This window comes from Saccostrea echinata, unplaced genomic scaffold, assembly GCF_033153115.1.
Source record: "Saccostrea echinata isolate AGI-Se365-2 ecotype Australia unplaced genomic scaffold, CSIRO_AGI_Sech_v1 ptg000025l, whole genome shotgun sequence".
NCBI classification, from domain to species: Eukaryota; Metazoa; Mollusca; class Bivalvia; order Ostreida; family Ostreidae; genus Saccostrea; species Saccostrea echinata.
In genome coordinates, this window is record NW_026889774.1 from 26,759,514 (window position 1) to 26,784,957 (window position 25,444).

Consider the following 25,444-nt stretch of genomic DNA (forward strand, 5'->3'; position numbering starts at 1 on the left):
TGGTGAATCTCGCTTCATCATCATCGTGCCATTGCTTCATCGTCATCACCATCGTATCATCGCGTCGTCGTGCTATTGTTCCATCGCATCATCGACTCAAACCTGACAATGCGATAGAGAACTATTTGTCCTATGAAATCCTGATAGGGCCATGTTTTTCACTATCGCACCATCGCGCATTCGAACTGTGGGTTGGTGACGCGATAAAGCGCTGATGGTGATGAGATAGTGATGAAGGGGTGCATGTAATGCAAATGACGATGGTACTGTCTTTCACTAATTAACAATTTTCAATTGCCAATGAGTACATGACTTATTAGTCATGTACTCATTGTCAATACGTTCTATTTCCACCAAGGAAGAGTCATAGTTCTTGGTGCACTCTTTTGTGAAAAAGTCGGAAAATGTACAAATCTCGCGGGATTTCAGGGTCAATCGTAACAACATGTAAACAATATATTGAATGTCGATGAAAAAATGCTTAACAAACATGCAAATGAGACACAGTATTGTTGTGGACTTAACATGCATCAGAAGTAGAAACAACAACGCCATTTTTTTTTCACCACAGGAATTTAAGTTGCTGACAAGACTTAGTGTTGACGGTTCGTCTCTAAATACAATATACATGCCTCGGAAACGTAATGTTTATCAATGGATGATAAATTCTGGGCTTTCGCAATCTCACATATGCCTATAAGTTCTTCTATTTTTTAACTGGAATGACAAATACATTTAAGATTCAAAATTGGACTGAGATCGGCATGTTTTGAATTCTCCGCTACGTCATTGTTGTCCCAGTCAGACGACCAAACGCGCCTCTAATTTGAAGAGTTCCAGTAATGGAGATAGAAAGTATTGAAAATTGTTAATTAGTGAAAGACAGTACGATAGCGATGACAATCGCACGATGACGATGAAGCAATGCTCACTATTGCTTCATCGCACTACAACACCCTCGTCATTGCATCATCACGCCATCTCGTCATCGTTATCGCGCGATCGCACCGTCGCATCATGTAAGTGAACTACATGACCCTATCTGGATTCCAAAGTGGCCCTTTCCGGATTCCATATACATGTATATGTTTAAATTCGAACACAAGATGTATTTTAAAAATATATTCTTTAAAAAAAACTTAAAATCTCCCGGGGGGGGGGGGGGGTTTATCAAATTTTATCAAATTTTTTAATTCAAATCTTATCAGAAAGTTTCATGATGACGTAATATATGTTGATTGAGTTTAGTTTTATGGTCACTCCTAACGACAGAAAAGACAAAACGACCACCATTAAACAGTCTCATCTTGTATATGACGCCAAAAGTACAGCTCCACAAACGCTAAGTCTGTATTTTCTTGCCAAATTTCTAACAGATCCACTTTATGATGCTTTTCTATGAAAACCAAACAGATGGTCTCATTTAATCTATCGAATATGTAAAACTTATATTCAAGATGTAACATAACAAGATGTGTTTGTGAAACACTGATGCCCCCGTATGGCAGCTTATGGCGAAGGTTAAAGTTTCTCAAATGCAAGTCAAACTCCAGGTCAAGAGATCAAAAATGTTGGTACCCAAAGAAAGGTCTTGTCTCAGGGAATATACTTGTGAAATATGAAAGCCCTAGCACCAACTGTTGAAAAGTTGTGGCAAAGGTTAAAGTTTTTTAAAAGTAAGTAAAACGTCAAAGTCAAGGTCAAATGGTGCCCAAGGGAAGGTCTTGTCACAAGTGATACACATGTTCATGAAATGTGAAAGCCCTAGAACCAAACGTTCAAATGTTATGGCCAAGGTTAAATTAAAGTCTCATAAAATTTTGCATAAGTGGGTCAAATTCCAAGGTCAAAAGGTCAAATGTGATGATACCCAAAGAAAGGTCTTGTCACAAGGAATACACATGTGAAATATGAAAGCCATAGCTCCAACCAATCAAAAGTTATGGGCAAGGTTAACGTTTTTGCGAACAAACAGACAGACGGACAGGGCAAAAACTATATGCCCCCGAATCTCCGATTACGGGGGCATAAAAATTAACTCATATTTACATGTAGCGGATAAAAAAACGCTTTGAAAATAGATCTACTTTCTTCATTAGCTGACGACAGTTAAGGAACTGCAACACATTAAGTTTTGATTATAGTTTTTACTTGATGGTATACACTCAAAAAAAAAATAAAGAACTTATGTTCAAATTCCCTGATTAACAGATGATCCTCGCTAACATTACTGCAGCCATCATCCAGTTGACGGTTGGACTTATGTTAATTCCCTCAGACTTCCCAGTTACCTTTTGTCCCTTTTCTACTTTTTGTCCCTTTTCTACAGTCAACGACACAAATGCATCAGCGCTTGGTTTACCTTTTATACCTTAAGATGAAAGAAGTTTTAACAAATAACAAAGGAAATTCGAGACATAAATTATGCATAATTAGAAACTAAATGGTACGAGAGAAGTGATGAAAAGACGAGATATTAGATAAACTACTAGTATAACGTCTTATGTATTCTTCTTACATTTTCCCGTTGGTTTTGATACTGCTGTTCTCTGCAGTTTGTAAACAGCTCGAATTATCTCCATTTCTACTTCCGAGTGCTTATGTTCTGGGTGCTTTGTATGTCCTTTGACCTTAGCTACCACTGCACATTGAAAGTTTCCTGCGAGGGCGTCACATTCGTCCAGAGGTATTTTCACAGTAAACTGGGCTTCGTCAGCTGTGTTTAGAGTAAAACAGAGTTAAGTCAATCCTTAATATACATTTTAGATGCGTCTTTTACTTATTTTTAATGAAACCTTTAAATGATTATAAAACAAATTAAATTTTCTTGTTATCAGAAAATATCACAGGATAAATTTATTCCACCTTTCAAATGTAATAATTCACCTTGACCCAATTTGCCACTCGCATCTTTGGCCTTCAGCATTGCCTTGAACTGTGGGAACATTCGGATATTGTAGGGGTTCGTCCACAATTCCGTTTTTGTCAGTCCTACTAGTAGGACGCGAGCTTGAGGCACCATCCACAAGGGCTGGTAAAAGATGAAAAATCCCCCCACTTCTGTCACATCGTAAATGTACTTCTGTTCAATTTTACACTGTACACTTATTTGTCTCTTATCACCTTTCTTCATTTCCTGAAGTTTTATTTCTGCCACTCCAAAACCTCAATTTTAAATGCAGTTAAGTTATAAAAGAAAACTTCAAAGAAGTATCTAAATCTTCTACAACAATCTTCCAAATAAACATTCAATCAAAGATCAGTAATTAAAACATCTGTTAATCTTTTTTGTTCAAGTTTACTGTGTCCTTAAAATTTTGTTACTTGATTCTAGATCTGCAGTCTAAAACGCGAAGGTCAATGTCGGGATCGGTGCTGTATCCTTTTATGAATATCTATATGCTTCAAGAACGCAGAATTTTTAACAATCATCTATACAAGTTACACATAAGGAAATGATGGTCAGAGGAATTCAATATTAAATTCCATAGGTAGGAGGTTAAGCTCAAACGTCGTGAGCGAAAAATGCTCATAGTTATGCAATAACTCAAATATATTTAACATATAGACATCACATATTCTATGTTGGTGGAATATGATAATAGTGCGTTCAGGCAAGGTGATCCTTCTTAAACATAAAAACTTCACTTAAACGATGACGTATACAGATCTTGAAGTCATTCAGTCAAAGGACATTTGTCGACGAAAATATTTTTAATGTAATGTATTTTACTGTGAAAGAATTAATTCACTTCAATGGTCAAAACTGCTAGGTACAGAGTATACACATCCCTATGGATTTTGAGGTGATTTGCTTAATGGCCAAGTTCAAATTGAAAATATAATTATCTCTCAAACACAATTTGGGACCTGTGTATGATCGTTTTATCTCCTCTGGCCAAATATGCTATATTGATTGTCATTTGCCCATTTTTTTCTGGGGAGAAAGTCAGAATTCTTGATACATACATTTTAAACATCAAAATAATACTCGAGCCTCTTACTCAGAAGATCCAAAAAGCAGCAGTCTGCTGAATTTAAACATTGGATTCAACAAATACCTTCTCTATTGAAACTCTCTGCCATAAATCTTCTATACTCTTTAGAAAGATTGTTCTAGAAGAAAAAACAATATTAATGTTTTTATTTCCACACGTATTTTTTCCCGTAAATAATACCTTTAACTCACCTTACCAAAACAAAAGACCAAGGTAGATTAAGACCCTGTTTGATCCATCTTTTGTCCAACTTTCGAATGCCCTTATCATATTGATTTTTTTAAAAGAGACCCCTCGTCCTTGACATTCATCTGATTTTCCTACGTTTCTCTTAGGCTATGATTAAGTCGGTCCCGCCTGGGACTAGATCTTTTGACTCTAAAGATGAGATTTGCAATCCAGGGAGGTTGATTACATTTACACAATGTATGATGTATGATATGTACAGAATAAAGGTTTTAAAGATACAATATATATATATATATATATATATATATATATATATATATATATATATATATATATATATATATATATATATATATATATATATATATATATATATATATATATATATAAAGAAAGCACAAGGAATTCACTATTAAAAGGATACCCACTTCCGCCCCAGCCCGGGGTTGTGAACTCTCGACCTACAGAATCTGTCTCCTATCAGTACAGGAACAGCGCGCTAGACTGCTCGGCTATCTAGGCAAGTCAAAAAACTTCCTTTCGATGCCGATGGAATTCTCGCGGCGCTACCCTACACTACACACACACATATATATTGGATCAACTTGGTTCCACCCCTGGATATGACCACTGGAGACACAAACATTAAGTGGCACATTTACCATTTACTGAATAATTTTTTTATGTGTAAAAACTAGTTCATTTCCACCCCGGAACCTAAATGATGGAGACAGGAATTAAAATTTTGGTAGAAGGCTAACTGCTCATTGTATGCATGTAAACAGTTTGCCTGTTAGATGTCCAATATAGAAGAGAATTTTTAAAGTTTTCACCAACAAGCTTCAAATTACAGCGTGTTACTTTGAGGAGAAAGTTGTTCTACAAACATTATGACACCAAATAATGGGAGGCAGAATTTACTGAAGAAGACATTCAACGATGGAAAAATATATCCTCAGATCTAAATATTACTTCTAATTGTCACATTCCTCGATCGTTTTACTGGACTTTCTGGTACAGTGACATACAAACTTAATAATGTACTTTTAATGAATCAGCCATTAAAGAATATGCCTGCTCTGTTTTAATTTACACCAATCAACGTGCCGTTTTCTAAAACTCGATTAGTGCTACTAGTCCTTTAAAAATAAAACTGCCTAAACTAGAACTATTACCTGTGGAATACGGAATATAAAGATCTAGATTCACTTTAGGCATAAAATGGCCCTGTAGATATACCAATCTATTGACTAAGACTTTATGTTCCATTTTAAACATCAAGATAAAGTAGAGACTTAGTACTTTCATTTCCTATTAAAGATTTTCTCCTTAAAGTCCAGGTCTTGGAAAACAGGCTTTATGGAATTGCAATGTTCTAGAATTTTTAAGGAAAACGGGTATATTTGAGTACTTTCAGAGAAGAAAAATAATATGAGCGCACCCTCTGATCTAAAAAATAAAACGTGTTTTGTAATTCTGAGAAACAGTTCTATCATTTAATTAGTGCATATTTTAGATCAGAGGTTGCGCTCTAAATAAAATAACGAAAAATATCTTTTAAAATCGGCTGTTTTTGTAGAATTTTTCACGATATGATAAAATGACGCATTTCATGACGTCATAATGCACTGACTAGCCAGAAAATTACGTCATTTTTGATAGATACGCAATCACCAAAGATTTAAATAATATTTTTAATGCATTGTCAACTAAAATTAAGCGGTTTCAGTTTTTCAGAAATTCACAGGGCCAAAAAAAGGCCCTAAGTGAACCTTGTTCTTTAAATACAACAGAACAGATCCTTTGGACTGATTTCTACTGAAATTGCCCTGAAATCTTTAACAACTTTTGAAGAAAAAAATGGAGAAGAAATCAGGAACATTTGAGATATCAATTTTTAACATGCCTCTACAAAGATAATCCAGTAGATGTTCCTGTAATGAATTGTCATTTTGCTCAAGAGTCCAATTGTGACCAGAGCCAATACGCATCTCTGAAAACAGAGATGGGATCAGTTGTCATGGCGGAGTTAGCATCTCCTGTGGACAGGTGACACCCGCGTGTGCCCCTTGTCATGATCGGATGAACAAAAACATTCCTAGACAATTCAGTGTGAAAATTATGGTCTAACAATTTGTATGAAAGACTTCAGTCATCATTCGACCTAATGACGCATTGTATTTGCAAACAAGGCCATTGTATCCACCATACAGTTTTCGAAATGTTGACTTTAACTTAGATTGTTAACATCTTTGTATTATCACTTTATGTATATATTAGCTCTATAAAAACTTTACTATCTGGAAAAAATGTCAGTGACATAATACATTCTGATAAACATGGAGAGATGAATATCTTGCAGGTCTAAGGGAAATAACGGCTTATAATTAACTGAAAGGAAAGAGAATTCTACAAAATAGACCAGCAAAAATGGCGATATTGTTCTGTTTAAAGAAGATCTCCGTAGATGAAGTTGGAAGTTTAGAATTTGCTATTTTACATCGAGTAAAAATGATAAATTTAGATCTGGAAAGGCAATGCTACTTAAAATGAAGACATTATATCGATACATAAATTCACTCTTTCCGATAGCATGTAGCAGTTAGTCAGACCATGGTGGCAGTGGTGAAAACAAGAAAGAGCCAACAGTCAATGGCATTCCTCCCTTACCAGACCGGTCACAGTAGCCTAGTGATAGGGCGTTCGCTTCGTGACTGGGAGGCCCGGTTCGATTCTCGTTCGCCGCGACACTTCAAAACTTCGTAAACATAGATAGTGACTGTTCCTTCGCCAAGCGCCCGACACTGAAAGTCAAGGGTCTTTTGGATGAGACCTTAAGAACCGAGGTCCCCTGTCACTGAAGGTGTTGGCCCTTACTGACCTCACTGCTTAATGGCCCTGAGTGCCGAGTATAGGTGTATATTTGAAGCCCGTCACCGCTATATGGTGACGTCTCTCTATATGAGTGTAAAATTCTCGAATGGGACGTAAAATAACATACAATTTATCAATCCTCCTCTACCTATAGCAGTCACAGGCTGCTGAAATAGCGACGACGCTTATAAAAGAACAATTAGTGATGACATTCTGTGGGTATGGGAATGTTATGAACAGTTCAAAGGCTCATATTTTTGAACCAGAATTTCAACAAAAGTTTATTTTTTTAAATATTTTAGTAACTTGTTTGCAAATAGAACCTGTCGTTAGATCGAATGATGCCTGATTTTACAAACAAATTATTAGGCCATTAATTTCCAATACTGAACACGATTATTCCGGTAAGAAAAGGCTCACGGTTGGTGTAACCGTTTGACAGGGCTGCTTACTCCTCCATGACACCTTATCCCACCCCTAATCTTTTCAAAGTCTGCTCTCAGTTTGTATTGTGATTCGCCACAGCATGAATAATCAGGTGATCCAGGAAGACAAGCAGTCTCCTTTGCCATTTCTTTTTGTTTATCTTCATACTTTATCTTTCTATGCAAAGCTTCGGATACGTCTTGTAGTCGCCCGCGTGGCGCAGTGGTTAGAGCGTTTGCTCTACAGTCGTGGAGTAAGGAGTTGATCCTTACTTCGCAGGGTTGAATCTCACGGTGGGACGTGGAGACCGGTCCTTCGGATGAGACCATATAAACCGAGGTCCCGTGTCGCAGTAGGTGCTGGCACGAAATAGATCCCTCACTGCTCAATGGCTCTGAGTGCCGAGTATAAGTCAGAATTTGCAGCTTTCCACCGGCAAGTGGTGGCGTCTCCATATAAGTGAAAAATTCTCGAGAGGAACGTTAAACAACAATAAACAAACAAAACCTATTTAGAAGAAATTTAGAAGACTGAGGTCCTTCGTTTTCGTATTCTTTTTTCCCGAAATGTATTCATTCTCTCTCCTTTACAATGCCCCCTCCCCTAAACTGGAATTTATTCCTACGGGCCAGCTACTATCTCATGTTAAAGTCCAACTCTCCCAACCACCAACTCTTTTAGAATAGAGAGCGCCACCAACCAAATGTGTATGAATGTGTTTGTCACGTCTAAGAAAAATGTTTGGGTAGAGCACATGTAAAACACTCTGGATCATGTATTCTAAAACAATCACTTTAGTTGGGACTTACATGGTCAGATATTGAATTTTCAGTGACCTGTAATAACCAAAGAGTTGAGTAGAATCGTTCATATGGAAATTCAAAGGTTACTCTCGCCACTTTTCTTATTCTACATAGAAGATACCACAAGTGCAGCATACACGGATACATAAAACTATTTGATCTGGCAATATACAGGAATACATACATGTACTTATATACTGTACAAGACGTACCAATTCATTGGAGCCACCGTTGTGTTTCCCCTTCGAACCTAGAGAATGACAAGGATATATATAATAATCAAAGTGTAATTAAGTATTGTTCAACAATTCAACAATACAAGGGCCGATGTTATCGATATAAGATCAAACCCGCACTCATATAGAGTTAGAAATACAAGAGACCCATGGGCCACATCGCTCACCTGAACACATACGCTAAGAAAAAGCAGAAATCAGTTCAATATTGAAAAGTTTGAATTATATGTGGCACCGCGGGGGCGGCACGATTTGAACAATTGTGGCCCCACCCTACCCCGGGGGGTCATGATTTGAATAAACTCAATTCTACATTACCTGAGGATGCTTCCATATAAAAATGACCAATCAAGGCTTTGCTGTTCTTGAGAAGCAGATTTTTGAAGATTTTTCCTATGTAAAACTTTGATCGTACATTTTGGCTCCAACCTGATTTAAAGAAACTTGAATGTACTTTATCTGAGGATGCTTCCACTTAAGTTTTATATTTTCTGGCCTAATGGTTCTTGAGAAAATTTTTTTTAAAAAGCATTAATTTTCACTAATTCGAAATTATCTCCCCTTCGAAGAACGTGTGCCCCTTCATTTGATAAAGTTTGAATCCCCTTTACTTAAGGATACTTTGTTGCAGATTTGGTTGAAATTGGCCCGGTGAATTTTTGAGAAGTCGAAAATGTGAAAGGTTTACAGAGAGACAGACGGACGCCGGTCAAAATGTGATCAGAAAAGCCGACTTGAGCCTTCGGCTCAGGTGAGCTAACAATAAGACACTTCATTTTACATTTCGCATATTTTTTAACCGACTTACCGATTGACTTGCTTTTATTAACTAACCTTATCCCGAAAGAACAAAAACTGGACAGTAATCTACTTTTTGGTAAATATATGTCATTGTAAACAGCGTTTTGCATGAAAAACCTACATTTCTACACTTTTCGATTTCCAACACGGGTCCCGTACTCACATATTGCCATAATAGGCACATACCTTTTATGAAGTATCGTTCCTGTTCAAATGGTATATCTTACCATGGAAAAAAACACTAAAGTATAAGAAAATAGTTCCTATTTAATGTTACATTTTACGAACTGTTAAAGATACTCACATTTTGATTCATTTTCTTTAAATCTGAAGTCACCTCTTAGGTAACGGTGATTGTTTGTTCTTATATCTCTCATAGTCACAACATTCAAACACCTAAAGGTTCCAGGAATATGGTCACACCGATGAAGTATCAAATACAGTGTCACAAAACTTTTACTAGAGCCTGAAATGAAATATCTCAAGATTTTTTTTTTACTTTCCCACAGTCTGGTCAGCAAGAATGGAAATAAATAGATAAATAAATAAATAAAATAAATAACTCTTGCACTGCCGTTTTGTACAATATTGAATTTCCCTTTTTATTTTAAAAATAAGTTTAGTTCAATGATTGAAATATGTGGAGAAAACGAACAGTATTCGAGTTCAAAAGTCCATTAAACATTACAAAATAGGAGCAGAGCAAGCACGGACCTCTAAGACATCAGAGGTGGGATAAAGTGCTATGGAGGAGTGAGTATCCCCTGCCGACCGGTCACACCCGCCGTGTGCTCCTTGTCAAGATCGGGAAATAACGGGAAAATCCGTCGACAATTCAGTGTGTAAATAATGGCCTAACAATTTGTATGAAAAAGGCGGGCAGCATTTGACTTAATGATAGACTGTATTTGCTGACAAGGTCATTGTATCGACCATAGAACTTACGAAATGATGACTTTAAACGAGATTGCTGATGTTCTTGTTTCATCAACTTGATTTGATCTGATTTGAACTAATATAAAAAGTCATAATATGTATTCATGGGCATTTTTTCCATAACGATACACCAAACACTGTGAAGACGGTCCGACCTCTTTGATTTACCGGGTGTGTTCGATTTGCTATCACTGCACACATCACTGAACACGAAATGACAACGCTTCTGTATTGGTTCTGCTTTCAAATATTTATATTTTGATTTTTCTTGATTAAAGTTTTTTAATATCTTCAATTAATACATAATAGATTTTCCAATTTTGTTCAATGTTAAGGATAAATTTTAGTTCCTGAAAATTCAAGTACATGTATGTATAACAATTAAACACGCCCGAATTCGTAGTTTTAGCACTTGTTTAAAAATGATTATCGGTCTGAAACCAAACATGTACGTAAAGAAAATTCTACCAAATATTTTGAAGGATATAAACTTCAAATCTGTGTCTATGCCCCTTTAAAAAAAACTAGTATTTTATTTGGAGCATAACGCGTTGGACATGATTACTAAAATTCAATGTCTACCGGAAGTTACAGCGTATGAATAAAAAATGGAAATCAATTTAAATAGTGCAAAAATGTTTTCAATAACTCTGCCATTGCAATCCCAAGCCGGGATGAGAAAGGAGGAGGGTATGGCGTACATGTAAGGCCAGCTACCCTACCTCATAATATCCACATATGCTACGGAAACGACGAGAAGGAATTATATTTCATCTAGTAGATGGAGTGAAGCAAGCTATACATCTGGAATTATGACGGTAAACAGCACTATAGCAGATCTCCCGACACTAAAACATCCGAGTTGGGTGCTGGAATGTCCGAATGCTATACCAAACCGGAAGACTTGTTCAAGCGATAAATGAGATGAAACAGTACAACTTATCACTGCTGGGCATGAGTGACATCAGGTGGACAGGAACAGGAAAAGAGTGACTGAACTCAGGGGAAGTCATTATATGGTCTGGACAAAATGATAACAACCATCATGAGGGAGTAGCTCTTCTCATCAGACAGAAGTTTCCCAATACCGTCCTTCAGTGGAAGCCTATCAATGGACTCAACTCCAGGTATACGAAGGTCTCCATTGCGAGTGCTTATTGACAATGCACAAGAAAAAGCATTAGACAACTTCTACAGCTCTCTACAAGCAATACTTGATGACACGCCAAGGCATGATGTTAAACAACTGATGAGCGATTTCAATGCAAAAGTTGGGTAACCACAACATGAGAAGAGTAATGGGTCCACATGTAATGGGCGACCTCACAGACGCTGGCGAGAGGCTCATCAACATGTGCGAGGAAATTGTCATTGATGGCACTCTTTTTGCTCATACAACCATAAACAAGCTGACTTGAACATCACCAGATGGAATGTCACAAGCCAAATCAATCACATTCTGATAAACAGTAAATGAAGGCACTCTCTAAAGGACGTGCAAGCAATGCGCCATGCCGATATTGGTATAGTGACCACAACCTTGTTATAGCAAATATAAGTCTTAAGCTACAAAGGCCAAGATCGGGACTAGTAAGAGCAAGCGATTCGATGTTACCAAGCTCAAAAACCCAGGTGTCAGAGAAGAATTTAACATCACACTCAGGAACCGATACAGCACACTCCAAAACGCGACAGCTATCAATATCGACAAATTCCATCAGGTAATGAATTGTTGTTGCAGAAGTCTACGACTGCAAGAGATGTGCCAAAGACACATGATCCATCATTGATTGACTGATTTTATGTTGTTTTACGTCCCATGCGAGAATTTTTCACTTATATAGTGACCCGTGACTTTCACTTCTAATGCCGTGCGCTTGACCAAGCAACAGTCACTACCTATGTTTACGTCGTAGTTTTGAAGCGGCGCGGCGAACGAAGCGAGCGCCCTACCACTAGGCTACTGTGACCTGTGGTCCATCATGACTGAAGTCAAGGGCAGTCGCCTCGTACAGAAAGAAAGATAAGGAAGTGAAGAAGTCAGCGAGGAGAGATAAGCGCCACTATACGGAGCAACTTGCTGAGGAAGCATATGTAGCAGATGAAAGGAAATACATGAAAACCGTTTACCAGATCTCGAAGAAAATAAGAGGTGATCAACCAAGACCTCCCTGTAAACGCAGAAGATGACTCAGCGATTACAGAGGAATTGGCAAAACTAGAGAGGTGGAGAGAGCATTTTGAGAAGATTTTGAACCGATTCATTGATACTCCCTGACAATGATGAGACAGAGACGGAAGATAAAAATGAATGAAGTTACAAATGCAATCCATAAACTGAAGAATGGTCGAGCCCATTAGAGCATGGTGTATGTCCCAAGATGCTGAAAGCAGAAGGAAAAGAAACACACCACATGTTGCAGCGTATCATCCAAGATATATGGGATAAAGAGGATATTCCAGATGACTGGAAGAAAGGCATAATCAAGCCGCCTAAGAAAGGTGACCTTGAAGACTGCAACAAATACAAATGGCGCGGGATTACACTTCTCTCTCTCACCATATATATATATATATATATATATATATATATATATATATATATATATATATATATATATATATATATATATATATATCCAAATACTTTTTCTTAAGATTCTTCGCAATAAGAAGACTGTTCATTTTCTCATGAACTACCATGGATGAGCATAAATATCTCTATTGTTACGTCATAATACCGTACTTCAGTCTTGACGTCAAAACTAAAGAGCAAACTGTTTTGCTTTAAAAATGACAGTTGAATTGGGGCAACTCATCAGAAAAATAATGTAAATATAAGAAATGAATTTAATGCCCTGTTCACACGGAGAGTTTAATTCGCAGTAAATTAATGCGAAGTAAAATAACGCGAATTAAAATAATGCGAATTAAATTGCGTTCACACGACAACTAATGCGAAGTAAACCAATGCGAATTAAAATTTTATTTCTACAGTAAGGCTATTTAGTAAGGCTATTATGACGTTATTTTCAAATCACGTCACCTTATGCGGAGCAGACCCATATGACATTCTGTCATTGTGTCAATACACATTTCAGTGATTAACAATTAACATAATCTTTCTTTGTTTTCCACTAAAAATAGCAATAAGTACCTATATCTGACCACCAACATGTGGCATGCGTCGAAATTTAATTCGAATTAGCTTCGCTTAGCGTTCACACGGAGCTAATGCGAAGTAATTTAATGCGCAGTAAATTAATTCGAATTAAAATAATTCGCATTAAATTCCTCGTGTGAACGCGGTTCAAATTTAATTCGCAGTAACGTTTAATTCGAATTAAACTCTCCGTGTGAACAGGGCATTATTTTCAAAAATTAGATCCATTTCTTTTGTATATATATATATATATATATATATATATATATATATATATATATATATATATATATATATATATATATATATATATATATTCCTTGGCCTAATATCAAACAAAAATCATGATGTTGATCGACCCCGATGACGAAAAGATTTTGAAAAAAAACAAAAATCCTGCTGCTGATCGATGACAAAAAGATTTAATTGATTCACGGACCTTTAACCTTTACATTAAAATAAATTCAAATCCGTAGTAGTAAATTAACACTGTATTTAACGTATGTAATTTTTCCAGTCACACAACATCAAATACGTCGAGTATCTCTATATATATATATATATATATAGAGAGAGAGAGAGAGAGAGAGAGAGAGAGAGAGAAAGCACAAAGAAATTCACTTTTACAAGGATACCCACTTCCGCCCCAGCCCGGGGTTGAACTCTCGACCAACGGAACCTGTCTCTTAGCAGTACATGGACAGCGCGCTAGACCGCTCGGCTAAGTATATATATATATTAAGGTTTCATTCGACATTAAAAAGATGCTTGAGCTTCTGATTAACAATATCTATGTGGTTTTTGGAGACCAGGTCTTCCAATAATCTATTGGAATTTCTATGGGTACCAATTGCGCCCCGTTATTAGCAGACCTTTTTTGTATTCATATGAAGCAGAATTTGTCCAAAATCTTGTACGTGAAAAGAAGAAAACACTTGCTGTGGCGTTCAACTCGACATTTAGATATATCGACGACGTATTGTCAATTAACAATGGCTATTTTCATTCTTATGTCGATACGATATATCCTGGTGAACTTGAGATAAAAGATACCACAGAGTCTGACACATCTGTTTATATTTGGATATTTTACTTGAAAAAGACGTTAATGGTAATCTAACAACCAAGCTTTATGATAAACGTGATGACTTTAACTTTTCAATCGTCAACTTCCCTTACTTATGCAGCAATATACCTTCATCACCTGCATACGGGGTATATATCTCTCAGTTGATTCGATACGCAAGAGCATGCTCTACGTATGTACAATTTCTAAAACGAGGTAAATTATTGACAAATAAGTTGATGAAACAAGAATATCAGCTGTCTCGTTTAAAGTCATCATTTCGTAAGTTCTATGGTCGATACAATGACCTTATCAGCAAATACAATTTATCATTGAGTCAAATGCTGACTGACGTTTTTCATACTAATTGTTAGGCCATTATTTACACACTGAATTGTCGACGGATTTTTCCGTTATTTCCCGATCATGACAAGGAGCACACGGCGGGTGTGACCGGTCGGCAGGGGATGCTCACTCCTCCATGGCACCTGATCCCACCTCTGATGTTTGGAGGTCCGTGTTTGCTCTGCTCCTATTTTGTATTGTATAATGGACTTTTGAGCTTGAATACTGTTCGTTATCTAGATATATTTCACACACATTTTTGTGTTAACATGGTGTTAAAATGCTTTTGAACGGATCATTAAACCTCATTGCAATATTTGTATCTTAGTCACAACTAAAGCATTTTTTCGTAAATTTTCACGTTGAAGTGATTTGAAATAAGGCAACTTCCCTTACTTAAGAAGCAAAATACCCTTTTCACCTGCATATGGGGGTTTTGTCTCCTAGTTGATTCCATACGCAAGAGCATGCTCTGCGTATGAACAATTTCTAAAACGAGGCAAGCTATTCAGTATTGACAAACAAGTTGAAACAAGGATATCAACAGTCTCATTTGAAGTCATCATTTCGCAAGTTTTATGGTCGATACAATAACCTTGTCAGCAAATACAACTTATCATTAAGTCAAATGCTGACTGACGTTCTTCATATTAATTGTTAGTCCATTATTTACACACTGAATTGTCTACGGATTTTTCCCGTTTTTCCCGATCATGACAAGGAGCACATGGCGGGTGTGACCGGTCGGTAGGGGATGCTCACTCCTCCGTGGCACCTGATCCAACCACTAATGTTTTGGAGGTCCGTGTTTGCTCCGCTCCCGGTATGCATTGTCTAAATGGACTTTGAACTTGAATACTGTTCGTTATCTCAATATTTCATCGTAGACTTCTAAACAGAGAGACAGATGGAAGGGCAGACGAAAAAAAGCGATCCCTATGCTATACAAAGCAAAGAACAAAAAAATATTTAGTATATGTCAGATAAACGTTGTAATATATCGGCTTTTATAAAAACAATGTAATTCATATGGGCTTGAAATACTGACTATTCGTAACAGAAGCTTGGATATTCGTATTTCCCAGTGCTGTAATAAACGAACGCGGCATATGCTTTAAACCTTTCTTCCTCAACCATCTAACATTGCTCGAACCAAACATCTCAGAGTCTTTAAACCTTGAATCTGAAATTTAAAAAAATCACAGTTTTTTTAAGAAGCTAAATTGCTTTATAGACGAGTTTAAAATAGGCAAAATAAAAAATTAGGATTTAAACTTTCGTTCATTCATTTGTCCGGGCTCATGTGAGTTTTTCTTGGTCACATTTTGTCCGGCGTCTGTCCATTTGTCTGTCCCTTCGTCAGCCAGTCTGTCCGTGACTGTAAACGTTTAACATTTTCATTTTCTTCTTCAGAACTAGTGGACCAATTTCAGTCAAACTTGTCACAAAGCATCCATGAATAAAGCGGATTCAAATTTTTTTTTAAATGAAGAGTTACGCCCTCTTTAAAGGGTGATAATTAAGAATTAGTGAAAATCTGACGGAATCTTTGTAAAAATCCTCTCCTCATGAACCACTGGACCAGAAAAGATATTCTTATGTAAATTTTTATCCTTCGTTGTGGCCTCATCCTACCAGCCCGGGGATGACTTGAAAAAATTGAATCTGCACTACACAAGAATTGTTGTACATGTATATCAGTATGATAACCATGACCTTGCTGTTCTTGAATAGAATTTTTTTTCTTATATATATTCCCCAGTAAAAATTTGATCCACTGAACTTCCGGGCGTCATGATTCGAATAAAATTGAATCTGTTCTACCTGAGGAGATGCTTGAATATTAATATGAGTACTATGTCCTTGCTCTCCTTGACAGGATTTTATTTTAATCCTTGTAAAAGTTTGATCACTTATTAAGGTCCCGTCCTACACCCAAGGGCCATAATTAGAACAAAATTGAATCTCTACTTTTCTAAGATTTTACAGAAATTTCAACTTTTCTATTCAAGTTTTGACCATTTTCAAAACGGCAATCACGATTTTCAATACGGCGTCACTTTCCCATGTTTTTGACGTTGTTGCTAATTTTGATATTTTATAGATCTGCAATTCCAATTTTGACAACATTTTCGGTATCCAAATTATACAAATCTCGTAATTTTTCTTCATATAGTTTTTCCCATTCTAAAATACTACTACATGTAAATTACTTTTAGGAATTTTTTTGGAGGAATGACTCACAGGTTCCAAGATTTGCTTTTGTTTGTTTATTTAATGTCCCTTCGAGAATTTTTCACTCATATTGAAACGCCACCACTTGCCGGTGGAGGGCTGCAAATTTAGACCTGTACTCGGCACTTAGCGCCTTTGAGCAGTGAGGGATCTTTTTCGTGCCAGCACCTACTGCGACACGGGACCTCGGTTTATACGGCCTCATTCAAACGACCGGTCTACACGTCCCGCAGTGGGATTCGAACCTGCGATATAAGGAGTAACTTCCAACGAATTACCCAGTAGCTTAATAGCTGCCATTTCAATAAACTTTGAGAAAGGACTCTCAAGTTCCAAAAGTTATAATGTCTACTTAAGCTTATTCTACACCCAGCCGGTTCCTTCCAACATATTACCCAGTAGCTTAATAGCTGTCATTTCAATATGCAACCGAACAAATTAAACTAACAAAAAACCTTCAATTTCCAGTCATTCCTATGTAACTGTTTGGCAAAGACAAATAAATGTGGGTCACAAGCCATCACATGCGTTTGTCTTGGATATTTAAGAAAAGATGAAATCTTCTTTACTTTATCCATAGCATGCTTTATTGTGAATACCGGATGAACTTGTTCATGCACTAATGTGTTAGCAAACTCCGTCAATGTTGATACGATTCCAAGACTTATTGGCTGGATCGTACTGTATTTGGTAGACTGTTTGCAATTTTAAAAAAAAAAGTTACGCTGAACCCCAATTTTCAAGGCAATAAATTGCACCATTGTGTCACGATAATTTAATACATATAGATTTCTCTTTTTAATATTATTTTTAAATTACGTTATCAGAACGTCATTTGCCTTTCTTTTAAAGCATGATTACTAAAATATCTTGCACAGAATTTAATGATACCAAAATATTTCACAAACAGCCAAACTATGATAAATTATATAGACCTTACATGTACGTGCGGCCATGAGATATGGAAATGTTGCTATTTTGTTTTACCAGCAAACATCTTGAAAATGGCGGGAATGGTTATGGATGATTTTAGAAAACTGTATTAGTGATATTTGTGCCAAATTTATCTTGTCTCCACAGGTGAAATATTTTGTTGAAACTTTGATTTTAACCGCTAATATTGTGCACATGGATTTTATTGCCCCCTGCACTGTAAATATAAACAGTTTATGTGTCAGATGCCAAGAAGTAAAATAGAAAAAATGAATAATTTAACACAACATTCAAACTTAAGTCATCAAATTTGAATTTGTTACAGAAGATGATTGAATTTTAAAATGTATCAATAATCATTAAATTGAGATACATTTTGCAACATTCTAAAGTCCGAAAGTTCAACATTAAAATGTTACCTTCTCCATTATTTTTACCGGTCGCGGGAGCAACCGATCTATTTGTGGTTGTGTTGGAAACAAAGTGCACATGGGGAAACGAGACGTTATTTTTTTAGCAGTTCGATGAATTTTTTTTCCATATTGATAACATATATGAAAATTACGAGTAAAATATTTTAAAAACTTCCTTTAGTCTAAGTCTTAATTAGTTGTTGTAGTTATTACTTATACAAGCATGTTTCAATCTTATGATCATTTGTCATCAGGTTATTAATTAATGATTTTAAAAGGGTTTACAATAGGTACATGGGAGTGTTTAAGATATGAATGTAAGTCGTTTTGAGTTTCCAGACATTAATTACAGTGCCAGAAGTGATTGTCATAAGTAAATTTAATAATTTGCTTTAGCTGCTTTATATACCGTTTTGAAATAAAAAAATGTTTATCTTTTCAACTCTGAAAAACTTTCGTTTACTTGTAAAAAAAAAAAATTGTGCGATACATGTACCTATCAATTGCAAGTGACCTCATAATGATAAACTGTTTTAGAATAGGGTCAAGGAGTAAAAGAAGTTAAGTATAAACAGTAAAATTTAAATTGAATTTGCATGCACTCCTCGCGTTGTCTAGATCTATCATACTCTGCAAAACAAAGTTAACATACTATAGGCCTAAATAATACTGCAATATTCTGAAAATGAAAACAGATGAAGGCTGTATTCACCTAAAATAATATATTTCTGTTTTTCATTTGGCATCCACCCAATGATGAAACGTATATTTTCCTTGACCTTTTGTTTGTAAAGCAGTTGGCCATCCTTGGCTTTTGCCGCCATATTCGGTTTACATGTCAGGATCACAACTTTGGCGTCGTCTGCATTCTGGATACTGCCTTCAAAGTCAAGATTCCTCCTATCTAAGTAATATATAAGTATTATATAAGTAATACATGTATAATATATAAGTAATATAATATATGAGTAATATAATATATAAGTAATAATGCATGCATAAATATCACAATTAACTGTTTATTAAAGTTATTGGGTATAGGTCATCGCACAAAAACTTCTTTATTTCCTGAATTGTCACAAAATCCTATATATTTATCCGTAGAAATAGGATGGTTATGTTTGTTGGGGAAGGGTGTCATCAGATGACACCTGTGAGCTATGACCTTGATATTTCTTTGAATAAATTGGGTATTTGTTAATCAACACAAACATATGTCTTCCCCTCTAAGTTTGGTTTTCTTATAACAGGGAACATTATTGATTGATCGGATACATGTATAATGTGCGAAATATCAAGGGTCAGTCTACATGGCTTATAACATTTCGTCCATCTTCTATGATACTGTTCAAAATATCTTAAGTCTTAATTTCAAAGGGTTCTCAAGTTATCGTCTAGACATTTTTATTACTTTGAACTTGATTTAAGAAATGGATTGCCATCCATTCCAATCTCTGACTTAATATATAGGTCATCTTATCTTATATATCCCTTACATATTAGTTAACACTGAACACCAGGAGGGGGTACGCAATACTTATAATAGTATGAAGTCTCCCTACAAACCGTTTAAAAGCAGTGGTGATAACTCTTCACGTTTGGTCAGGTCTTTGGAGTTGTACAATGTCGGTTTTGTCTTTCCCGTGTTCATCTGCAAATATCAAAGTGATTTTTTTCAGTATCTTTGGAAGCTGTATAATTCATATTATTATATGATTGAATAATTCCCATCTCTATGATTGGCTGAGATCCAACAATGTTAGAAAAATACTACGTTAAATTGACCTGCACGTGACCTTCCAGGTCAATATAAGGAATTATTTATTCTACATTGGACCAAAAATAGATAGGGAAATTCCAAATTGATGCAAATAGTTTTGGAAAGTTATTTCACTTGCACCTGACGTCCACTCATATGAACATAACATTAAGGGACACAGATTCTTGGGTGAGGGATCGGGGGGGGGGGGGTGCAGGAGGCCTGTCCCTCTCCCCACCTTTTGAGAATGTTAAGTTTTTATTTTAAGGATAAAAAATTTCAATGAAAGCCCTCCTCCCCTCCAAAAAGTTACGGACCTTTACATTCCACCAAATAAAATTTTGATTTGGGAGAATTTTTTTCCTTTTTTATTGGGGGGGGGGGGTAGTCAAAGATTTGTTTTCAGGTAAGTTGTCATTTTTTTCCCCTTTTAATGCCCGCTTTTTCAAAATAGATCTTATATATGTGCCTGACATTTATTTTTTCTACACTGCACCTAAACTAAAATTAAAAATTACAAAATAATACACCTGGTTTTTTTTAACCCCGTTTCTCTTATTATGTTCGGCTAGTACTTCAGTAGATGCGAACAAGTAAGATGGCACGAATTGCTTAATGAGTGTGTGTCATTTAATCATTGAATCATATAATAAAACAATTATTGCTGTTTTTTCGGTCAATACGATGATTTAGCCACCTTCGAAGTACAATATTCACCTCGCCCTTCGGGTTCAGTGAATATTATACTCCTCAGGTGTCTAAATCATCGTATTGACCTCAAAAACCAGCAATAATTGTATAATATTCATCAGATACGGATATTTTTTTAAAGTTCTGGTCCTAGAATATCTGATTTTGTATCTCTTTGTAACACACTAAAAATAATTGTAATAATAATTGTCTTGTGATAATTTCTTAACTCTTAAAAGTAGGGATGGCAACGACTAATCGGTCGGTTAACCGGTTACAATTTTCTATAACCGATTATTCGATATTTTTTTTTTATTAGACATATGCTTTTAAATTTTTTCCCAAAGGTAAACTTTTAGGAAGCGTTTTGAATCTGAAATCTGCAATTAATCGACCAATTAATAAAGAAATTACAAGACACGCCGCTGTCAAAACAAGACCCATAATTTATTGTCATTCTATCCATGAATCCTTATCAAAGTTTTAGTACCCTCTGTAAAAAAAAAAAAAGCATTGTTTTGTTCCGCGTTGAAACAACAACTAATTTTTTTACATGGCAAGTGTTGTCAAATCACTGTTTAACTTTATGAATTATCCATCGACATCTTGGCGATATTTGTCAGTATTCTGGAATATATTTAACTCGCCTCTGCTACTCAGGATCTATCGTATTTTATTAATAAATCTACCACACATAGTGAACACGATTTCATTATGGGTGCCGTATGTAAACGTACCCATAATTGCAGCAGTGATTTCATTGGTCAATATGAAAAAGGTGAAGATAACAAGCAGTAATCGATCTCAAAAAAATCTACAGATAATACACATCTGTGAACAGGGCATAAAAAACGGACCCATGGAATGTTATGTATTGATCACTACAGGTAGACGGAACATTCCGTAGTCAAATTCAGTAAAAAAAAAAAAAAAAGCAAAGGCCTAGCAATTGGTATTAAATATCTCAGTCAAATTACGACCAAATAATAGGTTTTATTTGCTTACAAGGTCATTTTAACGACCATAGAATTTACGAAATGCTGACTTAAAACGATGTTGTTGAAATCAATGTTACATCAACTTATCTGGCAGTAGCCTGTCTCGGTTTAAAAATCGATAGTATTCAGAGAATGCTCCTGAGTATCGAATGAGTTGGGAGACATAAACGCCATAGACAGGTGATAGCGGAATCTTACTACATAAATATTATAAGGAAAGTTTACTTTAAAGATACATACTAAAAATTGTGATATCAGCAATTCAAGTGATATCCAGTTGGATTAGATCTTGCACAAATGCCTGATAATGTATCTCAATTTTTGTGATGAAACTTCTTAAAGTAGCAGTACTTCAATCACAAGTTCTTGGGTAAATTTATATATATTATAGAAAAATGCCTCGTCTGACTTTAAATTTAAGTCGTAAATGCTACTTCTATAAACATTGCCATATTAATGTAGTATCTATTCAGTCATATTAGCCACACATAAAGCAAAAAGAAAAAAAGAGACCTAATCTTTTGGGTGTGAAAATAGATTTTTTTTTCTTCCAAAAGATGTTTCCCAATCCTTGCAAAAGTTTAGCATCGTATCTGTACATGTACGTGTAAAATTAAAGAGATGAGATTCAAATAATATCAGCAACAAATTAAATCAAATTTTACATTAAATTTAAGGATGTACAACACACCCACCCCCAGAAATTTTCTGTCGTTTAAATTTCGCAATTTTTCTATATTTTATATATGACTATAAAGACAATGTGTATGCACATTTCAGATAAAATCGTTCGAGTCGTATTTGGACAGGAAGTTCCAAAAGTTACCCCCCTTTGGCTGTTCACGAGGAGAAGAAATTTTCAACCGACTAACTGTAAAATTCTCTATTTTCAAAAATATCAGGTTAGCCAAACTGTCAAAATTTGGTGACTCATTTGTTTAAATTTGGAAAAAATACTTCCTTCGTGTAACTGGTTGTCAAAATAATCTTGATAATTTTTTTTTTTAAACGACACGTTTTGAATTTAAAGCGGAAAATCCCCCCTTCCCCTATCTCCATAAGTTACGTTTTTCACAGCATCTTTCAGACTTGGGACGAAAACAATGCTATGAATCTACAAATACAACATAAAAATGCCAAGCTGGAAAATATCTGTTACTTCTAAAATGTAATTTAGATTATATTTATCACAAACTTAAAACTTTACATTTGCATTGAAATAAAGAGGTATAAACAGTTTCTGAAATTTTAAGACTCCTCCTCCCCCTTCCTTCTCTGCACTACAGACCATTCGAACTTGAAAAACATCGGTTATGTCTGCAGATATAATTGGTATACTGAATCCCTGAAGTACATGTACTTCTTCGTTCATTCATGTATTCATATTGAATATTGAATACGAATATGTTTTGTTTTTATATAAATTTTTAATTGATTTTTATTTTGAATAAAACTAATTTTCTAAGGATTTTATGTCCAAGTGTCTGGTTTGTAGTCCATACACGCATTTACAAGAATTCAGTTTCACACCTCTATATGAATTCTACTTGCATTGAATTTTATTTGTATGTACAACTCTCCTGTGATAAAAATGGAATATATATAGGTTATTTCAAAGGAGAGGGGTGCCCCCCTCGGATATTCTGTTGTTTCAATAATTAAAATGGAAATTACGTATTCGTCCATATTAACTTCAATGTATCAAATTGCATTTGATTGAATCGCTTCGCGGTTTATAAAGCGTAAACTGTTCCAACCCAGGTTATACCAGTATAACTTGCGTAGCTATTAAATTCATTCCTTATAATTTAATTTTCCATCATTAAGTGTTAAAAAAAAAAAAAAAAAAAAAAAAAAAAAAAAAAAAGAAAGACATTTTCTCCTTCAACATGCCTTCAGTTTGTTATTTTAAATGTAACAACAAGCGGATTGATACGTTTTTGACGTAAGTCATTGTGACGTAGGCAACCCAGGTTATACGATATATTCTAATTTTTTATCCAATCAAATGACGCGTTACAACCAAAATTAAACTATTTAAGGAATGAATTTAATAGCTACCCAAGTTATACTAGTATAACCTGGGTTGGGGCAGTTTACGCTTTATAAACCGCGAATTTAATTTTCCATCATTAAGTGTAAAAAATAAGACAATTTCTACTTCGAAAATGACTTTAAATTGTATGTATTTTAAATGTTACGTCAAGCGGATTGATACGTTTTTGACGTAAGTCATTGTGACGTAGGCAACCCAGGTTATACGATATATTCTAATTTTTTATCCAATCAAATGACGCGTTATAACCAAAATTAAACTATTTGCTTTTATTCAAGGAAATGCGAACTGAAACTGCTTAAATAGTAAAAGATTTTCTCAATGGGATGTTATATTAATTTCAGTAAACAATTCTTTTCCACATTTGATACTTACTTTAATTTGTATATACTTTGGCTTTCAGTTCTTGCGTTCAGAAAACTCACTGCAAATGTATCTCTGTATTTGTGAAAAAAATATAATTGTTCTGAAAAGAGGAGGAGTAACTATGCTAAGGGGAGGAAAAACATACATATCCTACATTGTAATGGGGAAAAAAACAGTGTAGCATAAAGATTTTCAGATAAAAAATGCCTTGGTGTAATCACAAATTTAAAGAATTAATTAACTACATTTAAATTAAAGAAATTTAGGGGATAATCTGTCTTTTCTTCCTTTTTACGGAGGAGAGGGGATTTATTGCATCCTTTAAGTACATCGGGATCGTTTCATTCGTCATTTTGACGCTAAATAACTTACGTCAAATCTAACGTCAAGTTAAACTTTCAATTGAAATCCAAAGAGTTATCTCCCAAACTGTGTTGTACGTCTTTTTGTGCATATTAGTTATTATATTTATAATTAGATCCCTTTAATTAATCATTCGTGCAAATTCTTAGGGTCAAATTATTGTTCAAACTTTACTGTATAATTTGTCTGTATTGTCAAAAGACATGCAAAAATAAACTTGTTTCTTACCGAAGTCTGACTTATCATAAAGCTGGCAAGAATGATCACTGAAAAAAAGTTTCAATATTATAAAACGACATCTTGAAATGCAGATAATCATAGTGGAACTTTTATGCACATGTTAACCAAAAGGTATAAAATATTGACACTTGAGAAAAAAAGTCCTAAAAAGATTATAAATTTTACAAAACATGAACAATTATCTCTAAATATTTTATTTATTTGCATAATACAATCATTATCAACTCAAGCATACAGCAAATGTATCCTAAGTCTGCCGCAGATGCCTTTTCTTATAGAAAAGGCGATTTTATTTCATTCTTAAAGAAATAACCCTACTTACATTGGTAAGAGTCCATATTCTTCACATTTATGGACTTGAGTGTCACTGATCACCCACAAGATGCAAAATATATGATGAAATACATTATAATATTTTTTTTTAATCCAACGTCGTCTGCTGGAATAATTTAGTACTCCGATCCCGATCCGTTTGCAAGGACTTCGTATACACAGCGCAGACCCTGTTTGAACACCCCCTCCTCCGGAACACCCTTCTTCAATAATTTTGCCAA

The 25,444-nt window shown here is 35.2% G+C and overlaps 1 protein-coding gene across 3 annotated transcripts; it reads right to left on the minus strand.

Moving 5' to 3' along the window:
* Nucleotides 1–1,990: 1,990 nt before the first annotated feature.
* LOC133192788 (uncharacterized) lies at nucleotides 1,991–25,299 on the minus strand. Of its 3 annotated transcripts, XM_061328796.1 has the most exons (12): nucleotides 25,213–25,257; nucleotides 24,879–24,916; nucleotides 24,297–24,359; nucleotides 19,985–20,069; nucleotides 19,131–19,322; nucleotides 15,886–16,020; nucleotides 9,632–9,793; nucleotides 8,503–8,540; nucleotides 4,062–4,116; nucleotides 2,887–3,165; nucleotides 2,519–2,716; nucleotides 1,992–2,371 (listed from the first exon to the last, which is right to left on the minus strand). In XM_061328796.1, the coding sequence occupies exons 4-12, from the start codon at nucleotides 20,067–20,069 to the stop codon at nucleotides 2,205–2,207; spliced, it is 1,311 nt and encodes a 436-aa protein (XP_061184780.1). In that variant the 5' UTR covers nucleotides 24,297–24,359; nucleotides 24,879–24,916; nucleotides 25,213–25,257; the 3' UTR covers nucleotides 1,992–2,204. The 3 variants fall into 3 exon arrangements, with proteins under 3 accessions (XP_061184781.1, XP_061184780.1, XP_061184779.1); XM_061328795.1 differs by lacking the exon at nucleotides 24,297–24,359 and having other exon boundaries at nucleotides 25,213–25,299; XM_061328797.1 differs by lacking the exons at nucleotides 4,062–4,116; nucleotides 24,297–24,359 and having other exon boundaries at nucleotides 1,991–2,371; nucleotides 2,887–3,031; nucleotides 25,213–25,299.
* Nucleotides 25,300–25,444: the final 145 nt, after the last annotated feature.

What these genes read in the sequence shown, in the direction of transcription:
- LOC133192788 (XM_061328795.1), bottom strand. An exon ending in TAAAGAAAATGAATCAAAAT is followed by an intron (nt 8,541 to 9,631) that starts GTGAGTATCTTT and finishes GTCATTCTCTAG; the next exon opens with GTTCGAAGGGGAAACACAAC. An exon ending in AGAGAGTTTCAATAGAGAAG is followed by an intron (nt 3,166 to 4,061) that starts GTATTTGTTGAA and finishes TTTAAAATTGAG; the next exon opens with GTTTTGGAGTGGCAGAAATA.